At 44.5% G+C, this 20,480-nt stretch overlaps 1 protein-coding gene across 4 annotated transcripts in view; it reads left to right on the top strand.

The window, feature by feature from the left end:
• Positions 1-17,118: 17,118 nt before the first annotated feature.
• Positions 17,119-20,480, top strand: part of LOC129826546 (erlin-2) — a 34,823-nt gene continuing 31,461 nt past the window's right edge. Inside the window, exons 1-5 of one of the 4 annotated variants that reach the window (XM_055887411.1) lie at positions 17,126-17,224; positions 19,191-19,249; positions 19,411-19,518; positions 19,867-19,948; positions 20,327-20,373. In XM_055887411.1, coding sequence (XP_055743386.1) covers positions 19,412-19,518; positions 19,867-19,948; positions 20,327-20,373 — 236 coding nt within the window. In that variant the 5' untranslated portion in view covers positions 17,126-17,224; positions 19,191-19,249; position 19,411. Of the gene's footprint in view, positions 17,225-17,558; positions 17,655-19,190; positions 19,250-19,410; positions 19,519-19,866; positions 19,949-20,326; positions 20,374-20,480 lie in introns of all 4 variants that reach the window. The other 3 variants (XM_055887413.1, XM_055887414.1, XM_055887412.1) reach the window with 3 other exon arrangements.

Below are 20,480 nucleotides of genomic sequence, written 5' to 3'. Positions count from 1 at the left end.
GCAATCTCATTAGGATAAAGACCTCCTCCAATCCTGACATTATTGAAAGAGATCATGATACCTCACATCTCAAAATAGAGTTACTTAATGTTACATCCCTCACTTCAAAGGCAGTTATAGTCAATGAACTAATCACTGATCATAATCTTGATGTGATTGGCCTGACTGAAACATGGCTTAAGCCTGATGAATTTACTGTGTTAAATGAGGCCTCTCCTCCTGGTTACACTAGTGACCATATCCCCCAAGCATCCCGCAAAGGCGGAGGTGTTGCTAACATTTACAATAGCAAATTTCAATTTACAAAAAAAAAAAAAGACGTTTTCGTCTTTTGAGCTTCTAGTCATGAAATCTATGCAGCCTACTCAATCACTTTTTATAGCTACTGTTTACAGGCCTCCTGGGCCATATACAGCGTTCCTCTCTGAGTTCCCTGAATTTCTATCGGACCTTGTAGTCATAGCAGATCATATTTTAATGTTTGGTGATTTTAATATTCATATGGAGAAGTCCACAGACCCACTCCAAAAGGCTTTCGGAACCATCATCAACTCAGTGGGTTTTGTCGAACATGTCTCTGGACCTACTCACTGCCACAGTCATACTCTGGACCTAGTTTTGTCCCATGGAATAAATGTTGTAGATCTTAATGTTTTTCCTCATAATCCTGGACTATCGGACCACCATTTTATTACGTTTGCAATCGCAACAAATAATCTGCTCAGACCCCAACCAAGGAGCATCAAAAGTCGTGCTATAAATTCTCAGACAACACAAAAATTCCATGATGCCCTTCCAGACTCCTTCTGCCTACCCAAGGACGTCAGAGGACAAAAATCATTTAACCACCTAACTGAGGAACTCAATTTAACCTTGCGCAATACCCTAGATGCAGTTGCACCCCTAAACACGAAAAACATTTGTCATAAGAAACTAGCTCCCTTGTATACAGAAAATACCCGAGCTCTGAAGCAAGCTTCCAGAAAATTGGAGCGAAAATGGCGCCACACCAAACTGGAAGTCTTCCGGCTAGCTTGGAAAGACAGTACCGTGCAGTATCGAAGAGCCCTCACTGCTGCTCGATCATCCTACTTTTCCAACTTAATTGAGGAAAATAAGTACAATCCAAAATTTATTTTTGATACTGTTGCAAAGCTAACTAAAAAGCAGCATTCCCCAAGAGAGGATGGCTTTCACTTCAGCAGTAATAAATTCATGGACTTCTTTGAGGAAAAAATCATGATCATTAGAAAGCAAATTACGGACTCCTCTTTAAATCTGCGTATTCCTCCAGGGCTTAGCTGTCCTGGATCTGCACAGCTCTGCCAGGGCCTGGGATCGGGAGAGACACTTAAGTGGTTTAGTACTATATCTCTTGACACAATGATGAAAATAATCATGGCCTCTAAACCTTCAAGCTGCATACTGGATCCTATTCCAACTAAACTACTGAAAGAGCTGCTTCATGTGCTTGGCCCTCCTATGTTGAACATAATAAACGGCTCTCTATCCACCGGATGGGTACCAAACTCACTAAAAGTGGCAGTAATAAAGCCTCTCTTGAAAAAGCCAAACCTTGACCCGGAAAATATAAAAAACTATCGGACTATATCGAATCTTTCATTCCTCTCAAAAATGTTAGAAAAAGCTGTTGCGCAGCAACTCACTGCCTTCCTGAAGACAAACAATGTATACGAAATGCTTCAGTCTGGTTTAAGACCCCATCATAGCACTGAGACTGCACTTGTGAAGGTGGTAAATGACCTTTTAATGGCGTCAGACCGAGGCTCTGCATCTGTCCTCGTGCTACTAGACCTTAGTGCTGCCTTTGACACCATCGATCACCACATTCTTTTGGAGAGACTGGAAACCCAAATTGGCCTACACGGACAAGTTCTGGCCTGGTTTAGATCTTATCTGTCGGAAAGATATCAGTTTGTCTCTGTGAATGGTTTATCCTCTGACAAATCAACTGTACATTTCGGTGTTCCTCAAGGTTCTGTTTTAGGACCACTATTGTTTTCACTATATATTTTACCTCTTGGGGATGTTATTCGAAAACATAATGTCAACTTTCACTGCTATGCGGATGACACACAGCTGTACATTTCAATGAAACATGGTGAAGCCCCAAAATTGCCCTCGCTAGAAGCCTGTGTTTCAGACATAAGGAAGTGGATGGCTGAAAACGTTCTACTTTTAAACTCGGACAAAACAGAGATGCTTGTTCTAGGTCCCAAGAAACAAAGAGATATTCTGTTAAATCTGACAATTCATCTTGATGGTTGTAAAGTCGTCTCAAATAAAACTGTGAAGGACCTCGGCGTTACTCTTGGCCCTGATCTCTCTTTTGACGAACATATCAAGACTGTTTCAAGGACAGCTTTTTTCCATCTACGTAACATTGCAAAAATCAGAAACTTTCTGTCCAAAAATGATGCAGAAAAATTAATCCATGCATTTGTTACTTCTAGGTTAGACTACTGCAATGCTCTACTTTCCGGCTACCCGGATAAAGCACTAAATAAACTTCAGTTAGTGCTAAATATGGCTGCTAGAATCCTGACTAGAACCAAGAAATTTGATCATATTACTCCAGTGCTAGCTTCCCTACACTGGCTTCCTGTTAAGGCAAGGGCTGATTTCAAGGTTTTACTGTTAACCTACAAAGCGTTACATGGGCTTGCTCATACCTATCTTTCCAAGTTGGTCCAGCCGTACATACCTACACGTACGCTACGGTCACAAGACGCAGGCCTCCTAATTGTCCCTAGAATTTCTAAGCAAACAGCTGGAGGCAGGGCTTTCTCCTATAGATCTCCATTTTTATGGAACGGTCTGCCTACCCATGTGAGAGACGCAGACTCGGTCTCAAACTTTAAGTCTTTACTGAAGACTTATCTCTTCAGTAGGTCATATGATTGAGTGTAGTCTGGCCCAGGAATGTGAAGGTGAACGGAAAGGCTCTGGAGCAACGAACCGCCCTTGCTGTCTCTGCCTAGCCGGTTCCCCTCTCTCCACTGGGATTCTCTGCCTCTAACCCTATTACAGGGGCTGAGTCACAGGCTTACTGGTGCTCTTTCATGCCGTCCCTAGGAGGGGTGCGTCACTTGAGTGGGTTGAGTTACTGACGTGATCTTCCTGTCTGGGTTGGCGCCCCCCCTTGGTTTGTGCTGTGGTGGAGATCTTTGTGGGCTATACTCGGCCTTGTCTCAGGATTGTAAGTTGGTGGTTGAAGATATCCCTCTAGTGGTGCGGGGGCTGTGCTTTGGCAAAGTGGGTGGGGTTATATCCTTCCTGTTTGGCCCTGTCCGGGGGTATCATCGGATGGGGCCACAGTGTCTCCTGACCCCTCCTGTCTCAGCCTCCAGTATTTATGCTGCAGTAGTTAATGTGTCGGGGGGCTAGGGTCAGTTGGTTATATCTGGAGTACTTCTCCTGTCTTATCCAGTGTCCTGTGTGAATTTAAGTATGCTCTCTCTAATTCTCTCCTTCTCTCTTTCTTTCTCTCTCTCGGAGGACCTGAGCCCTAGGACCATACGTCAGGACTACCGGGCATGATGACTCCTTGCTGTCCCCAGTCCACCTGGCCTTACTGCTATTCCAGTTTCAACTGTTCTGCCTGCGGTTATAGAACCCCTACCTATCCCAGACCTGCTGTTTTCAACTCTTAATGATCGGCTATGAAAAGCCAACTGACATTTATTCCTGATTATTATTTGACCATGCTTGTCATTTATGAATATTTTGAAAATCTTGGCTCTCTCTAATTCTCTCCTTCTCTCTTTCTTTCTCTCTCTCGGAGGACCTGAGCCCTAGGACCATACGTCAGGACTACCGGGCATGATGACTCCTTGCTGTCCCCAGTCCACCTGGCCTTACTGCTATTCCAGTTTCAACTGTTCTGCCTGCGGTTATGGAACCCCTACCTGTCCCAGACCTGCTGTTTTCAACTCTTAATGATCGGCTATTAAAAGCCAACTGACATTTATTCCTGATTATTATTTGACCATGCTTGTCATTTATGAACATTTTGAAAATCTTGGCTCTCTCTAATTCTCTCCTTCTCTCTTTCTTTCTCTCTCTCGGAGGACCTGAGCCCTAGGACCATACGTCAGGACTACCGGGCATGATGACTCCTTGCTGTCCCCAGTCCACCTTGCCTTGCTGCTATTCCAGTTTCAACTGTTCTGCCTGCGGTTATGGAACCCCTACCTGTCCCAGACCTGCTGTTTTCAACTCTTAATGATCGGCTATGAAAAGCCAACAGACATTTATTCCTGATTATTATTTGACCATGCTTGTCACTTATGAACATTTTGAACATCTTGGCCATGTTCTGTTATAATCTCCACCCGGCACAGCCAGAAGAGGACTGGCCACCCCTCATAGCCTGGTTCCTCTCTAGGTTTCTTCCTAGGTTTTGGCCTTTCTAGGGAGTTTTTCCTAGCCACCGTGCTTCTACACCTGCATTGCTTGCTGTTTGGGGTTTTAGGCTGGGTTTCTGTACAGCACTTCGAGATATTAGCTGATGTACGAAGGGCTATATAAAATAAACTTGATTTGATTTAGATCAGCTAGATCTACTGTCTCTATTATATTATGACAGACCAGCTAGATCTACTGTCTCAATTATATTATGACAGACCAGCTAGATCTACTGTCTCTATTATATTATGTCAGACCAGATAGATCTACTGTCTAATTTATATTATGACATACCAGCTAGATCTACTGTCTCTATTATATTATGACAGACCAGCTAGATCTATTGTCTCAATTATATTGGACAGACCAGCTAGATCTACTGTCTCTATTATATTATGACAGACCAGCTAGATCTACTGGGCACCCTTAGCAGCATCGGCGGAAAGCAAATGTTTCTGGTTTTCAGATAAACATTGTTTTTCAACCTATCTTTTGTTTCCCCTGAAAAAAGGATGTGTGGACTTTCTACGCCTGCTATGTTAGGTTATACACCCGGTAATCGGGGAGAAGAAAAGGACATCACAATTGTGGTACACTGCTAATAATAACGTGCATACCGATATTGCAGCCTTGTTTGCGTGCTGGGAGAGCGTGGCTCTGCTCAGTAGAAGGTGCCTGGAAAGGAATGAGTGGCAGCCCTCCTATTTGCCATTGGTGCCCTGGTTGACAAGTTTTTTCTCCTTCACTATGGGACAGCCCGTGGTCATAATACACACAGTATTCGTGGTTTCTGCCTCTGCTGTCTCTCTGAACGTGTGCATCCAACCCAGATGCAGTCTTTAGTCAAAATGGCTAACTAGGCCTAGAGAAGGTATTTAGGGTCACACGTTGAATGCAGCTGGTCTGAATTTTCTCAAGTCATAAATTTCAAAGTCTAATTAATCCCAGATTATTATTCTTATCAGAGGCAAAGTCAAGGTTATCTTATATAATTCTTTTTGGGCCTAGGGCATACTTATCTAACATGTAACATTAAAACCACATTTTGAACCAAGGAGGATGTGATAATTCTTAATGAGTAACCATCTATTAATCTATCACACAGTCATTGGGCGGCAGGTAGCCTAGCGTTTAAGAGCGTTTGGCCAGTAACCAAAAGGTCTCTGGTTCAATTCCCCGAGCTGACTAGGTGACAAATCTGTCTAAGTGCCCGTGAGCAAAGCACTTAACCCTAGTTTGTGAGTATTTGACTTGATCTGAAAGTAGTTAATGAACGACAATGGACTGACTCTATGAGCTCTGTTTCTAGACCAAACAGGTTTGTGTATCGCTGTGTGTGCCATGTTCACTCATATATAGATTGTATTCAAGGGATGATATTGTTGTCTCGCAACTGCAAAGACATAATTCCAGGTGTCAGTACACACACACACAGTAGGAGTCACCCTTCTCACTTCCATACTTCAGTTTATATAGCTTTTTTATGCAATGACAACTCTGAATAAGACAGTGAACACAGTTGGTCTGAACTGACACGGTGGCTTGATTCCATCACAGTGACTCTAACGACATGCTTTGAGCCCTTGTATTTAGCTAGTGGTTAGATATGTTGTCCCACAAGTCTCCCTAGCTCGTTGCCCCTCTAATGTTACATTACAGAGTTGTTTGCTGTCAGCATCTCATGCCCATTCGTGTTTTGTGAATTTTAATTCAGCAGGACTGTGAGTGTGTGTGCTCACATACAGGAGTTTACATAAGGAGAGTTATAGCGGTTTCTTGAAAAAAATCCACCAGAGGCCCTAGCTGTGATTACTCAAGACCCCTTTAGAAGCCTGAGAGAGACCACTCCCTCACTATTTCTCCGCCCAGCCTCTCTGACTGTGTCCCAAATAGCACCCTATTCACTACATAGTGCACTAATTTTGAGCACTGCCCTATGGGCCCTGGTCAAAAGTAGTGCACTTTATAGGGAATAGGCTGCCATTTTGGACACAAACTCTGTCCTGCAGTAAGTCATCCAAGCTAGCTGCCAGTGATGTTGCTTGGGGCAGAAAGAAAAAGAGGGAAGGGAGGGCCTGGGCCTGGAGAGCAGAGGCAGGAGGAGAAACAGAGATGATTATCCAAATACAGTCATTAAAGGGGAAATGTGTTTTTCAAACTGTCAAGATGATTAATGGGGTAGAGCAAATCCTCACAAATGCTCTTGTTTAGTCTAACTGGCAGACACGATCCTACCCATTGATTAATGGCAGGCCTGGTGTGTGAGACCATAGTGGGGTTAGGGGAGTGCTGGGGGAGGGAGGGGGGAGGAGTAGGGAGAAAAGGGATTTGTGGAGAGTGAGCATTAGGGAACAGGCAGGAGGTAAAGAGTTAGGGAGGGATAGAGGAAAGGAAGGAGGGGAAGGAAGGGAGGGAGAAACAGCCAAATAAATACTGTGACTCTCACAAACTAGGTTTTAGAAAGCAACATGTCAAGATGAGGCGTTCCAGTGCTACTTTGATATTTTCTGTGTTATGAAAGAAAAAGGGTCACATTTTCAATCTCAATAAATCACCTAAGCAATAAATCAACCAGCCTGTCAAGCTGCCTTTGAATGATTGAATTAATAGGCCTACATGACTCTATAAATCCCCTTTAAGTGAGAAAGGGACACAAAACCATTTATTTTCCATTAATCAGGGTGATACTTTGTGTAATAACTGTGCACACATGTACAACATGTTTCCTAAGCCATGGTACATGTTGTACATGTGTGCACAGTTATTACATAAAGTAATGATTAATGGAAAATAAATGGTTTTGTGTCCCTTTCTCAAGTGTAATACAACTACAGAACATCTCTCAATGTAAATGACTAAGACAATTATACAAATCCATCAATGCATCCTTCAAACTCCCCACCTGGTTTACCATAGAGGCACCAAAGGTTCTGAAGTGCATCCAAAATGGCACCCTTTTCCTTAATACAATAGTGTATACAAGTGGCCTCCCGGGTGGCGCAGTGGTCTAGGGCACTGCATCTCAGTGCTAACTGCGCCACCAGAGTCTCTGGGTTCGCGCCCAGGCTCTGTCGCAGCCGGCCACCAGAGTCTCTGGGTTCGCGCCCAGGCTCTGTCGCAGCCGGCCGCGACCGGGAGGTCCGTGGGGCGACGCACAATTGGCATAGCGTCGTCTGGGGTAGGGAGGGTTTGGCCGGTAGGGATATCCTTGTCTCATCGCGCTCCAGCGACTCCTGTGGCGGGCCGGGCGCAGTGCACGCCAGCCAAGGGGGGCCAGGTACACGGTGTTTCCTCCGACACATTGGTGCGACTGGCTTCCGGTGGCGCAGCTATATATATATGGCGCAGCTATATATATATAGGGAATAGAGTGGCATTTGGGACATAGCCCTAGTATACAAACTCCTTGCCAAACTGAGTCCCTGCAGACCACCCTTGTCCTTCCAGCAATGCCAGATAGATGGCTAGCAGCTGTTAGCCTTACAGCCTATTCCTAGTTCCTAGAGCAGATGCATGAGGGGCTATCTATACTGAACAAAAATATAAACACAACATGCAACAATTTCAAAGATTTTACTGAGTCACAGTTCATATAAAGAAATAGGTCAATTTACATAGGTTAAATAAAAATGAATAATTAGGCCCTAACCTATGGATTTCACATGACTGGAAATACAGGTATGCATCTGTTGGTCACATATACCTTTAAAAAAAGTAGGGGCGCGGACCATAAAAACAGTCAGCGTCTGGTGTGAACACCATTTTCCTCATGCAGCGCGACACACATTTACATTACATTACATTTTAGTCATTTAGCAGACGCTCTTATCCAAAGCGACTTACAGTAGAGTGCATACATTTTATTACATTTTACATACTGAGACAAGGATATCCCTACCGGCCAAACCCGGACGACGCTATGCCAATTGTGCGTCGCCCCACGGACCTCCCGGTTGCGGCCGGCTGCGACAGAGCCTGGGCGCGAACCCAGAGACTCTGGTGGCGCAGCTAGCACTGCGATGCAGTGCCCTAGACCACTGCGCCACCCGGGAGGCCTACACACGTCCTTCGCATAGAGTTGGTCAGGCTGTTGATTGTGGCCTGTGGAATGTTGTCCCGCTCCTCTTCAAATGCTGTGCTAAGTTGCTGGATATTGGCGGGAAGTGGAAGACACTTTCGAACACGTCGATCCAGTGCATCCCAAACATGCTCAATGGGCGACATATCTGGTGAGTATGTAGGCCATGGAAAAACTGGGACATTTTCAACTTCCAGGAATTGTGAACAGATCCTTGCGACCATGGGGCCGTGCATGATCATGCTGAAACATGAGGTGATGGCGGTGGATGAATGGCACAATAGGCCTTAGGATCTCGTCATATCTTTGTGCATTAAATTGCCATCATTAAAATGCTGTTGTGTTCGTTGCCTGCTCAAACCATAACGCCACCATGGGGCACTCTGTTCACAACGTTGACATAAGCAAACTGCTCGCCCACACAACGCCATACACATGGTCTGCGGTTGTGAGGCCAGTTGAACATACTGCCAAATTCTCTAAAACAACGTTGGAGCCGGCTTATGGTAGAGAAATTAAGGTTAAATTCTTTGGCAACAGCTCTAGTGGACATTCCTGCAGTCAGCATGCCAAATGCACCCTCCCTCAAAACGTGAGACATCGGTGGCATTGTGTTGTGTAACAAAACTGCACATTTTAGTGGCCTTTTATTGTCCACAGCACAAGGTGCACCTGTGTAATAATCATGCTGTTTAATCAGCTTGTTGATATCCTACACCTGTCAGGTGGTTGGATTATCTTGGCAAAGGAGAAATGCTCACTAACAGGGATGAAAAACACATTTGTGCACAACATTTTTGAGAAAGAAGCTTTTTGTGCATTTGGAAAATTTCTGGGATCTTTTATTTCAGCTCATGAAAAATGGGACCAACACTTTACATGTTGTGTTTATGTTTGTTCAGTGTATCTGCAAATTTCGGATTCTTCCACTGCCTCTCTGAAGTCTTCGAAGAGCCTTTCCCATACCCCCACTGCACCAGACACACACTGTGTCTATGTACCACAAATATAGTCAAGCATTCATAGGACCATTTTACCCCGCCCCCAGACACACACACTCAAACTAACACAGACACACTGTACTACATATATACTGTTCACACACACTGAGCCCTCTCATAAATCTCCAGATGAAGTAAAAGCAGGCGGACACCCATGAGGAAGACATTAAATGGAGATCTCAGCAACGAGGAGATGAATGTGGTGCTGCAGCAAGAGAGAGGGGGGAGAGAGAGCAGCAGAGAGGAGAGAGAGGATATTCAAGACCTGGAACACAGACAGTAATGATAATGAATGGCACTGAAAAGGAGTACAGGGGAAAGGTAGAACATCAGTTTTCAAAAGCTGAAAATAATATATTGACCTATTCCCTTTCTCCCTAACTTTGTGTCAGGCACCTTCACCATTGTGAGGCGATGGTGAATTGTATAAAAAAGGGGGAGGTAGCGAACATCAGATAGAGAGAGATGAAGGCTGAGGGAGAGGAATGCAGAGTATGAGTATGAGTGGTAGGTCAGCATGTCATGTGAGTTGAGTGGAGTCTGGCCCAGCTGTGAGCGCACTCACTCATGGTGCCATGGCCTTCTCCTCTGTCTGAGGGTGTGTATGTGTGTGCGCGAATGCCTGCACCCGTGTGTGTTTGTGTGTGTCTGCTCGTACCCCTGGCGTCCTGGTATGTGTGTCAGGGCCCTGTGATTAATGACCCACAGGCCTTGTTTCTCCTGCTTCCTTCCTTTCCAGCCATGTCACACACACAGTCACGCGTCAACCTAGTGGACACCGGCAGATTGACACTGGAACAACCCCCACTAGGCCACAGCAATAGACTGAGGGTTACTAGGTACTACGCATGCAAACAAAACACATGCACACACAGAGACACACACACACACAAGTGCAGAGACACACACAATACAAAGCTCTAGAGATAATTCATACATTTCCAATCTAAGCCCGCTTATCAGTCTCTCCTGTTCAGGAAGGTAAGAAAGTGCAGCAGTGGGCATGTAAGTGTGTGTGTCTGAGTGTGTGTTGGGCTGTATTTGTGTGTGTGAGAGAGAGAGAGAGAGAGAGAGCAGGAGTAGGGCTTGCTTGTGTGCTGGTTCCCAGCATGTCAGAGGGCTGTCAGGCTGTGATTTATGGTTGCTAGACTCAGAGCAGTCTTCGCTGCCAGTTCAGTATTGTTACAACTGACAATTAATGAGGCCAGACATGCTTTCAAGCACTGCACTTAACAGAGGCCTCCATCTTCACCAGTCACAGGCTCCTTTTCCTCCTCCTCCCTCTTCGTGTGTTGGGCTGTCTGTAGATGCTCTCTCTCTCTCTCTCATTTTCTCTTCTGTGGTGGCGGTGTGGAGAGGGCTAACAACCACGAGACCTGGGATACAGAGAGAACAAGGCAGAGCAGACAGATATATGGAGGAGGCTCTCTTTCATTTCCACTCCTCTACCTTTCTGCACATTATTAAGCCAGACACAAAACAGGTAAAAGCTAGACTCAGAAAACCACTACAACCTTTAGTGCTGCTACACACAATTTGAAATACAGAAACATACTATATTTCTTAGGAATAATACACTTATTTGACATCGTGTGATTTATATTATACAAAGAGTAATGGTAAAGAAAATGTAAAGGTAAAAGAGTGATCATTTCATAATTGTGGGCTGTTTACACTGTGGGATTACACTGAGAGTAGCCTACGTGGACTATGAGTTATAGGACATTTACACCTTGATTTTGTGGCTGGCTGGCTGCAAACCGTGTGTCTATTGGCTTACGTCGATCCCGGAGCAAACTTAAATTGTTCAAGGCTAGCCAGCTGAAGAGTTCCATCCGCCATTCCTGGGCTACAATCGCCTATCCGGACCCGTTTTACTACAAATGCGAAGCCCCACCAGGCCTTCACGACTGACTACCGACGTTATCTGCCCGAGGGAGTTATCCAACTGGCACCTCCGTCGCGACGTTACCTGAACGCTCATCTGGGGCCCGCTAATCGTTAGCTGTCTTATCGGCTGCTATCTGAATAAGTATATCGGACAATTTTTCTTGGGTCACTATAACTATATCTATTTTGCCAATTGGATTGATCCCCTCTACCACACGGAACCCCACTAATCTACCGACGGAAACGCACGAGGTGACTAAAAATAGACCTCCATCCTATGCTATCTTGCTACCGATAGCCAGCTACCCGGCCAGCTGTCTGGATCGCCGTGACCCCAACCAACCTCTACTCACTGGACCCTTATGATCACTCGATTAAGCATGCCTCTCCTTAATGTCAATATGCCTTGTCCCTTGCTGTTCTGGTTAGTGTTTATTGGCTTATTTCACTGTAGAGCCTCTAGCCCTGCTCACTATACCATATTCAACCTTTCAGTTCCACCGCCCACATATGCGATGACATCACCTGGATTCAATGATGTTTCTAGAGACAATATCTCTCTCATCATCACTCAATACCTAGGTTTACCTCCACTGTATTCACATCCTACCATACCTTTGTCTGTACATTATTCCTTGAAGCTATTTTATCGCCCCCAGAAACGTCCTTTTACTCTCTGTTCTAGACGTTCTAGACGACGAATTCTCATAGCTTTTAGCCGTACCCTTATCCTACTCCTCCTCTGTTCCTCTGGTGATGTAGAGGTGAATCCAGGCCCTGCAGTACCTAGCCCCACTCCTATTCCCCAGGCGCTCTCTTTTGATGACTTCTGTAACCGTAATAGCCTTGGTTTCATGCATGTTAACATTAGAAGCCTCCTCCCTAAGTTTGTTTTGTTCACTGCTTTAGCACACTCTGCCAACCCGGATGTTTTAGCCGTGTCTGGATCCTGGCTTAGGAAGACCACCAAAAATTCTGACATTTTCATCCCTAACAACAAGATTTTCAGACAAGATAGAACGGCCAAAGGGGGCGGTGTTGCAATCTACTGCAAAGATTGCCTGCAGAGTTCTGTTTTACTATCCAGGTCTGTTCCCAAACAATTTGAACTTCTACTTTTAAAAATCCACCTCTCTAAAAACAAGTCTCTCACCGTTGCCGCCTGCTATAGACCACCCTCTGCCCCCAGCTGTGCTCTGGACACCATATGTGAACTGATTGCCCCCCATCTATTTTCAGAGCTCGTGCTGCTAGACGACCTAAATTGGAACATGCTTAACACCCCAGCCATCCTACAATCTAAGCTTGATGCCCTCAATCTCACACAAATTATCAATGAACCTACCAGGTACCACCCCAAATTCGTAAACACGGGTACTCTCATAGATATCATCCTAACAAACTTGCCCTCCAAATACACCTCTGCTGTTTTCAACCAAGATCTCAGCGATCACTGCCTCATTGCCTGCATCCACTCATCACTGTCAAACGCTCCCTGAAACACTTCAGCGAGCAGGCCTTTCTAATCGACCTGGCTGGGGTATCCTGGAAGGATATTGATCTCATCCCGTCAGTAGAGGATGCCTGGTTATTTTTTTTAAATGCCTTCCTCACCATCTTAAATAAGCATGCCCCATTCAAGAAATTTAGAACCAGGAACAGATATAGCCCTTGGTTCTCTCCAGACCTGACTGCCCTTAACCAACACAAAAACATCCTATGGCGTTCTGCATTAGCATCGAACAGCCCCCGTGATATGCAACTTTTCAGGGAAGCTAGAAACCAATATACACAGGCAGTTAGAAAAGCCAAGGCTAGCTTTTTCAAGCAGAAATTTGCTTCCTGCAACACAAACTCAAAAAAGTTCTGGGACACTGTAAAGTCCATGGAGAATAAGAACACCTCCTCCCAGCTTCCAACTGCACTGAAGATAGGAAACACTGTCACCACCGACAAATCCACTGTAATTGAGAATTTCAATAAGCATTTTTCTACGGCTGGCCATGCACTCCACCTGGCTACCCCTACCCCGGTCAACAGCACTGCCCTCCCCTCAGCTACTCGCCCAAGCCTTCCCCATTTCTCTTTCTCCCAAATACAGTCAGCTGATGTTCTGACAGAGCTGCAAAATCTGGACCCTTACAAATCAGCCGGGCTAGATAATCTGGACCCTTTCTTTATAAAACTATCTGCTGAAATTGTTGCCACCCCTATTACTAGCCTTTTCAACCTCTCTTTCGTGTCGTCTGAGATTCCCAAAGATTGGAAAGCAGATGCGGTCATCCCCCTCTTCAAACGGGGGGACACTCTTGACCCAAACAGCTACAAACCTATATCTATCCTACCCTGCCTTTCTAAGGTCTTGGAAAGCCAAGTCAACAAACAGATTACCGACCATTTCGAATCCCACCATACCTTCTCCGCTATGCAATCTGGTTTCAGAGCTGGTCATGGGTGCACCTCAGCCACGCTCAAGGTCATAAACGATATCTTAACCACCATCGATAAGAAACAATACTGTGCAGCCGTATTCATTGACCTGGCCAAGGCTTTTGACTCTGTCAATCACCACATCCTCATCGGCAGACTCAACAGCCTTGGTTTCTCTAATGATTGCCTTGCCTGGTTCACCAACTACTTCTCTGATCGATTTCAGTGTGTCAAATCGGAGGGTCTGTTGTCCGGGCCTCTGGCAGTCTCTATGGGGGTGCCACAGGATTCAATTCTTGGACCGACTCTCTTCTCTGTATACATCAATGATGTCGCTCTTGCTGCTGGTGAGTCTCTGATCCACCTCTACGCAGACGACACCATTCTGTATACTTCTGGCCCTTCTTTTGACACTGTGTTAACAACCCTCCAGACGAGCTTCAATGCCATACAACTCTCCTTCTGTGGCCTCCAATTGCTCTTAAATACAAGTAAAACTAAATGCATGCTCTTCAACCGATCGCTGCCTGCACCTGCCCAACATCACTACTCTGGACGGCTCTGACTTAGAATACGTGGACAACTACAAATACCTAGGTGTCTGGTTAGACTGTAAACTCTCCTTCCAGACTCACATTAAGCATCTCCAATCCAAATTTAAATCTAGAATTGGCTTCCTATTTCGCAACAAAGCATCCTTCACTCATGCTGCCAAACATACCCTTGTAAAACTGACCATCCTACCAATCCTCGACTTCGGTGATGTCATTTACAAAATAGCCTCCAAAACCCTACTCAATAAAATGGATGCAGTCTATCACAGTGCCATCCGTTTTGTCACCAAAGCCCCATATACTACCCACCACTGCGACCTGTACGCGCTCGTTGGCTGGCCCTCGCTTCATACTCGTCGCCAAACCCACTGGCTCCAGGTCAACTACAAAACCCTGCTAGGTAAAGAGCCCCCTTATCTCAGCTCACTGGTCACCATAGCAGCACCTACCTGTAGCACGCGCTCCAGCAGGTATCTCTCTCTGGTCACCCCCAAAACCAATTCTTCCTTTGGCCGCCTCTCCTTCCAGTTCTCTGCTGCCAATGACTGGAACGAACTACAAAAATCTCTGAAATTGGAAACACTTATCTCCCTCACTAGCTTTAAGCACCAGCTGTCAGAGCAGCTCATAGATTACTGCACCTGTACATAGCCCATCTATAATTTAGCCCAAACAACTACCTCTTTACCTACTGTATTTATTTATTTTGCTCCTTTGCACCCCATTATTTTTATCTCTACTTTGCACATTCTTCCACTGCAAACCAACCATTCCAGTGTTTTTACTTGCTATATTGTATTTACTTCGCCACCATGGCCTTTTTAATATTTTTTTTTATATATATTTTGTTTGCCTTCACCTCCCTTATCTCACCTCACTTACTCACATTGTATATAGACTTATTTTTCACTGTATTATTGACTGTATGTTTGTTTTACTCCATGTGTAACTATGTGTTGTTGTATGTGTCGAACTGCTTTGCTTTATGTTGGCCAGGTCGCAATTGTAAATGAGAACGTGTTCTCAACTTGCCTACCCGGTTAAATAAAGGTGAAATAAAAAATAAATAAATAAATAGGCAAATTCTACCTTCAACACTCTCGCTGTGAGTGGACCACATGCTATAATCACTACCACTATCAAGGGAACACTACCCCCCGCCCTGGTTCCTTGTCAGTCGTGATTAATGGCAGCAGGGCCCCTGCGCCGCTTACGTTGCCAGTTCCAGCGATGTTCCCTTGATAGGCTACTTGGTGAACTCTGACAAACTTATTTTCCCCTCATTCGGTTATTCCCTTTTCTCTCCACGTTAAAAATGTGCAGCACAGATCTGCCATGCACTGCGACACCTAGGGGTTAGGGTTGGCGTTTCATATTTCTGAGGCGACCGATCGAGGGCTATAAATAAAGCGTTCGCCATCTCTGCGTCATGACCCTGGATATTATATCCAAATCTCTGCCCTGGACCATTGCACCCATCTAATAAAGACTTGTTGTTGAGGTGAGAAAACACATAAATGTTTTTCAAGCTTGTTGAAGAGTTCTCACTCTACTTTCAAGGCTGTAAATAATATGTTAAAATGTATTTATAATATAATGTAGATCTTCTTAAATTGTATTTTTTACAGCCGATTCGTTAGGCAAACTTAGTCAGTTCCTTGAACCACCACTATCAGTGAAGTTAGCCAGTCCAGCACATGGGCTCAACTGCAACCAATTGAAAACAAAGACAATTACTACAGTGGCAAATTGATAAAGGTTTGGGAATATTGTCAAACGTAAACACTAATAGGCCTACAGATAAACCAACAGACCTTCAGAATACATTAGACTAAACCCCAAACATTTTAAGACAGCATGGTCCTCGGATGGCTCTCAAACAAATGACTAGCAAAGTACAGCAATGACACTGGACAGCCTATATGGGCTTAGAGGCGCTGCATGGTCAATCCGAGGGCTGCATTTGCCTTGCAGCATTTATGGTGATATGGCCTCTGCTGAAGTGAAGGAATTCATACTTCTTGCGCTCCGTGGAGCAGGGGCTGTTGTAAATGAAGTTGTCAAGGAAGTGAGTTTGTGTTTATATAGGACCTCCCACCCTCACCTACCGTCAACCAATCATGCCAATGCATAGCGATTTGGAGCTCTTCGCATTGTTACAACATTTGAGAGGCGCACGGCGATGCAGTACAGAGCTCAATTTGGCCCCTGCTTGCCTCCAGAGGCTCCGCAATTGCATCACACCATCCATACAAGCCTACAAGCACATTTTTGGATCAAGCATAAATTGGCTTTTACCCACACAAGGCCTTCAGATACAAAGCTCTCATCGCCGCGCGCACCACTTCTCCTTCTTCTTCTTTGGTATTATGGCGGTCTGCAAACAAACGTTATAGGTACATGCCGCCACCTATTGTATTGCCCTACCAACCAACCCTGCATCCATTAAAACTTCACCACTCTCATATACGCACAGGACTCAGGAGTGCTTTTATACAATAACATGTTCCCCAGTAATTATGATCCCCTGTGAAACACTGACCAAATCTATGTTCCTATCATGTAACATTAATATAATGCAACTCTGCTCGCTAGTCTAGTCACTCGAGTATCACTTAAGCCAAGGGGTAGCAATTTACCTATCAGTACTCCTGATCAACTTCACAACAGAATAATTAGCTTTCTATGATACTCGTTGTCCCCCTCTGTTGTCCTGTGGGATATTTCCTCGTTGAAGAACGTCCAACTGATGACGTGTGACGTAAAATGCGGAAGTGAGCCTGGTAGCAGGTGTTTGCGTATTTTTGTCGGTGGAGGAGGCACCTCGAGTGATAATACTACAGGTAAATAGTACGGGTTTCTAGAACACTTTTGTCAATGGGGTTTAACGTACCTATCAAGTATCTACAATGACAACAATGTGAGTGAAATATTGTGTCACTGGATGTGACCGTTCCCGTGTTTGAAATCGAGCCTAGTCTAGGTTAACGTTAGCTAGCTAGGTAGCTAAAGTAGCTAGCATAGATGCTAAAAAGCCAAACGGTTGCTTGTTACGTAGTTGGCTTATTTAGTCTTGTCTTGCTGGAGAGGGGTGTATGAGTACGTCAAAGACTGCGCGATGCATGGTTTGCTGTTAGTATTCTGTCAACTCAAAGTGAATCAACTTCTCCATGTTAGAAAGTGGAACCAAAGATACTGATCCTACACGTGCAAGAAAAAGGTTCACGACCTCCTGGTATCAAAAGCCTGCTTCCTGTCATTGCTTGACTTGAGGTTTGTTTAGCGGTCTTATTTTGAGGTATTGTATAGCTAACTACACAGTAAGTTAGTACGTTTGGGCTGGCTGCAGTTGTTAGGATTGTTATGAGATAAGGCAGCCGGGAGAAGTTTTTATCACGCCCTGTCTTGGCCAATCCTCTTATAACGCTACAAGGTCAGTCCTTGTTGATGTCTCAGCTAAGCTTCTTCTTCCTGACAGAGGAGTTTAGCCTGACAACAATATGCCTACCCTGTGCCTGGATATCACATATGTTGTTAATACCTGTGATTGATTCCAGCCTAATGTTTAAATGGCTATAGCCTATTCCAAATACACTGAACAAAAATATAAACGCAACAATTTCAGAGTTACAGTTCATCTAAGGAATCAGTCAATTTAAATAAATTCATTAGGGGCTAATCTATGGATTTCACATGACTGGGAATACAGATATGCATCTGTTGGTCACATATCTTTTTTTTAAAGTAGGGGAGTGGATCAGAAAACTAGTCAGTATTTGGTTTGACCATTTGCCTCATGCAGCGTGACACATCCCAGCATTTGCCTCATGTAGCGTGACAGATCTCCTTCACATAGAGTTGGCCTGTGGAATGTTGTCCCACTCCTCTTTAATGGCTGTGCGAAGTTCCTAGATATTGGCTGGAAGTGGAACACGCTGTCATACACATCAATCTCGAGTATCGTCAACATGATCAATGGGTGACATGTCTGGTGAGTATGGCCATGAACTGGGACATTTTCAGCTTCCAGGTATTGTGTACAGATCCTTGCTACATGGGGCATTATCATGCTGAAACATGAGGTGATAGCGGTGGATGAATGGCACAACAATGGGCCTCAGGATCTTGTCACGGTATCTCTGTGCATTCTAATTGCCATCAATAAAATGCATTTGTGTTTGTTGTCTTTAGCTTATGCCTGCCCGTACCATAATCCCACCGCCACCATGGGGCACTCTGTTCACAATGTTGACCTTAGCAAACCGCTTGCCCACATGATGTCATACATAATGTCTGCTATTTGCCCAGTACAGTTGAAACTGGGATTTACAACGCTGAACTGCAGTCAGGTCAAGACACTAGTGAGGACGTCCAGCACGCAGATAAGCTACCCTGAGACAGTTTGTGCAGAAATTCTTTGGTTGTGCATACACACAGTTTCATCAGCTGTCCAAGTGACTGGTCTCAGATGTTACTGCAGGTGAAGAAGCCGGATATGGAGGTCGTGGGCTGGCGTGAGACATCTGTGGCATTGTGTTGTGTGACACAATTGCACTTTTTAGGGTGGCCTTTTATTGTCCACAGCACAAGGTGCACCTGTGTAATGATCATGCTGTTTAATCAGCTTGTTGATATCTCACACCTGTCAGGTGGATGGATTATTTTGGCAAAGGAGAAATGCTCACTAACAGGTGCACAATATTTATAAGAAATAAGCTTTGTGCGTATGGAACATTTCTGGGGTCTTTTATATCACCTCATGAAGTATGGGACTAACACTTTACATGTTGTGTTTATATTTTTGTTCAGTATAGAAGGCACTGGTTGATTCTATTCAACTGTTCTAGCTAATATCCAGAGCTTGCAAGGTAACTCTATTTACTACAATTTGATTGTTATGAAAGCCTTATTCTAGCCTACTTGTTATATAGGCTAGGCTTATAGACTTATTTCATTAATATGTCCCCTATGTCCAACATTGTGTATGTTGATCCTTTTGAAACTCATTGTTTGTCCTTCTTCTTCCCAGGATGGCACAGTTGGGTGCCATAGCCTCAATAATCTGTGCAATTGGAGGTGCAGCTCTCTTCTCTTCTGTGCACAAGATTGAGGAGGGACACACTGGAGTTTACTACAGGTCAGTTAGATATTAGGCTAGTCATTGTTATGTCTACTGTGAGGCTTACTGTGTATTAATGCATTTTGGTTTCTGGAGACATGCATCAGTTCACCTTGCAGTGCACTGCACACATACTTCATACTAGCGCTAAACTCAGATTATATCTGTAGTGTGATATAGAAAGAGGGCTAAGATTATTTTCTGTTGAAGTTCAGATCAGTCCAGCAAATTCTCCAGTCTCCTCACATTTACAACTAACATTTGCAATTGTGGTTGCACACTACCTCAGAACCATTTTGATTGACTTTTGGCTCTGATGTGATTCCTGTCATTTCCTTGTGATGTGATCATGTGTGTGTTCCACAGAGGAGGAGCTCTCCTGACCACCACCAGTAGCCCTGGCTTCCACCTCATGATGCCCTTCATCACTAATTTCAAGTCTGTGCAGGTGAGACGGACAGACCGTTCTCAGGAACAGGCCCTCAGCATGACTGGTCTGACTGGGAGTGAGGGGTTTAGGTTCAAATGTAGTTGTACAAAGACTGAGGCTGGACTTCAATGTTGATGCTAAGCACTGTCTTTGTCAGTTTGTTTACAAACATGGCCCCAAGCCCACACAATTTTTTCTGGAAAGTAACAGTACACTTGTGAGGGGAGTTTACATGTAGGTTTTCATACAGTGCCCAAGACCAGTCTGAAGTTATTTGACCTTGGAAATAGGAACTACTGTGTAAATAATACAATGCAGGTTTTATTCAAATTGAGCCCTGCGGAAGTAATGGATTTTTGAGTGTTGAATGCCTTCTCTTTCTTTCTGTCTTTGTAGACCACTCTACAGACAGATGAAGTGAAGAATGTACCGTGTGGAACAGGGTAGGGTTGTCTGTCTATCTCTTCCCAAAATTAACCAGCTACTTTTATCTCCATTCTTGAGGATTTATTGTATGTATGTGTTGTTACATTCTGTTTTTATTTATTTC

Source organism: Salvelinus fontinalis, chromosome 28 (assembly GCF_029448725.1).
Source record: "Salvelinus fontinalis isolate EN_2023a chromosome 28, ASM2944872v1, whole genome shotgun sequence".
Taxonomy (NCBI): Eukaryota; Metazoa; Chordata; class Actinopteri; order Salmoniformes; family Salmonidae; genus Salvelinus; species Salvelinus fontinalis.
This window is presented reverse-complemented; position numbering and strand designations above follow the sequence as displayed.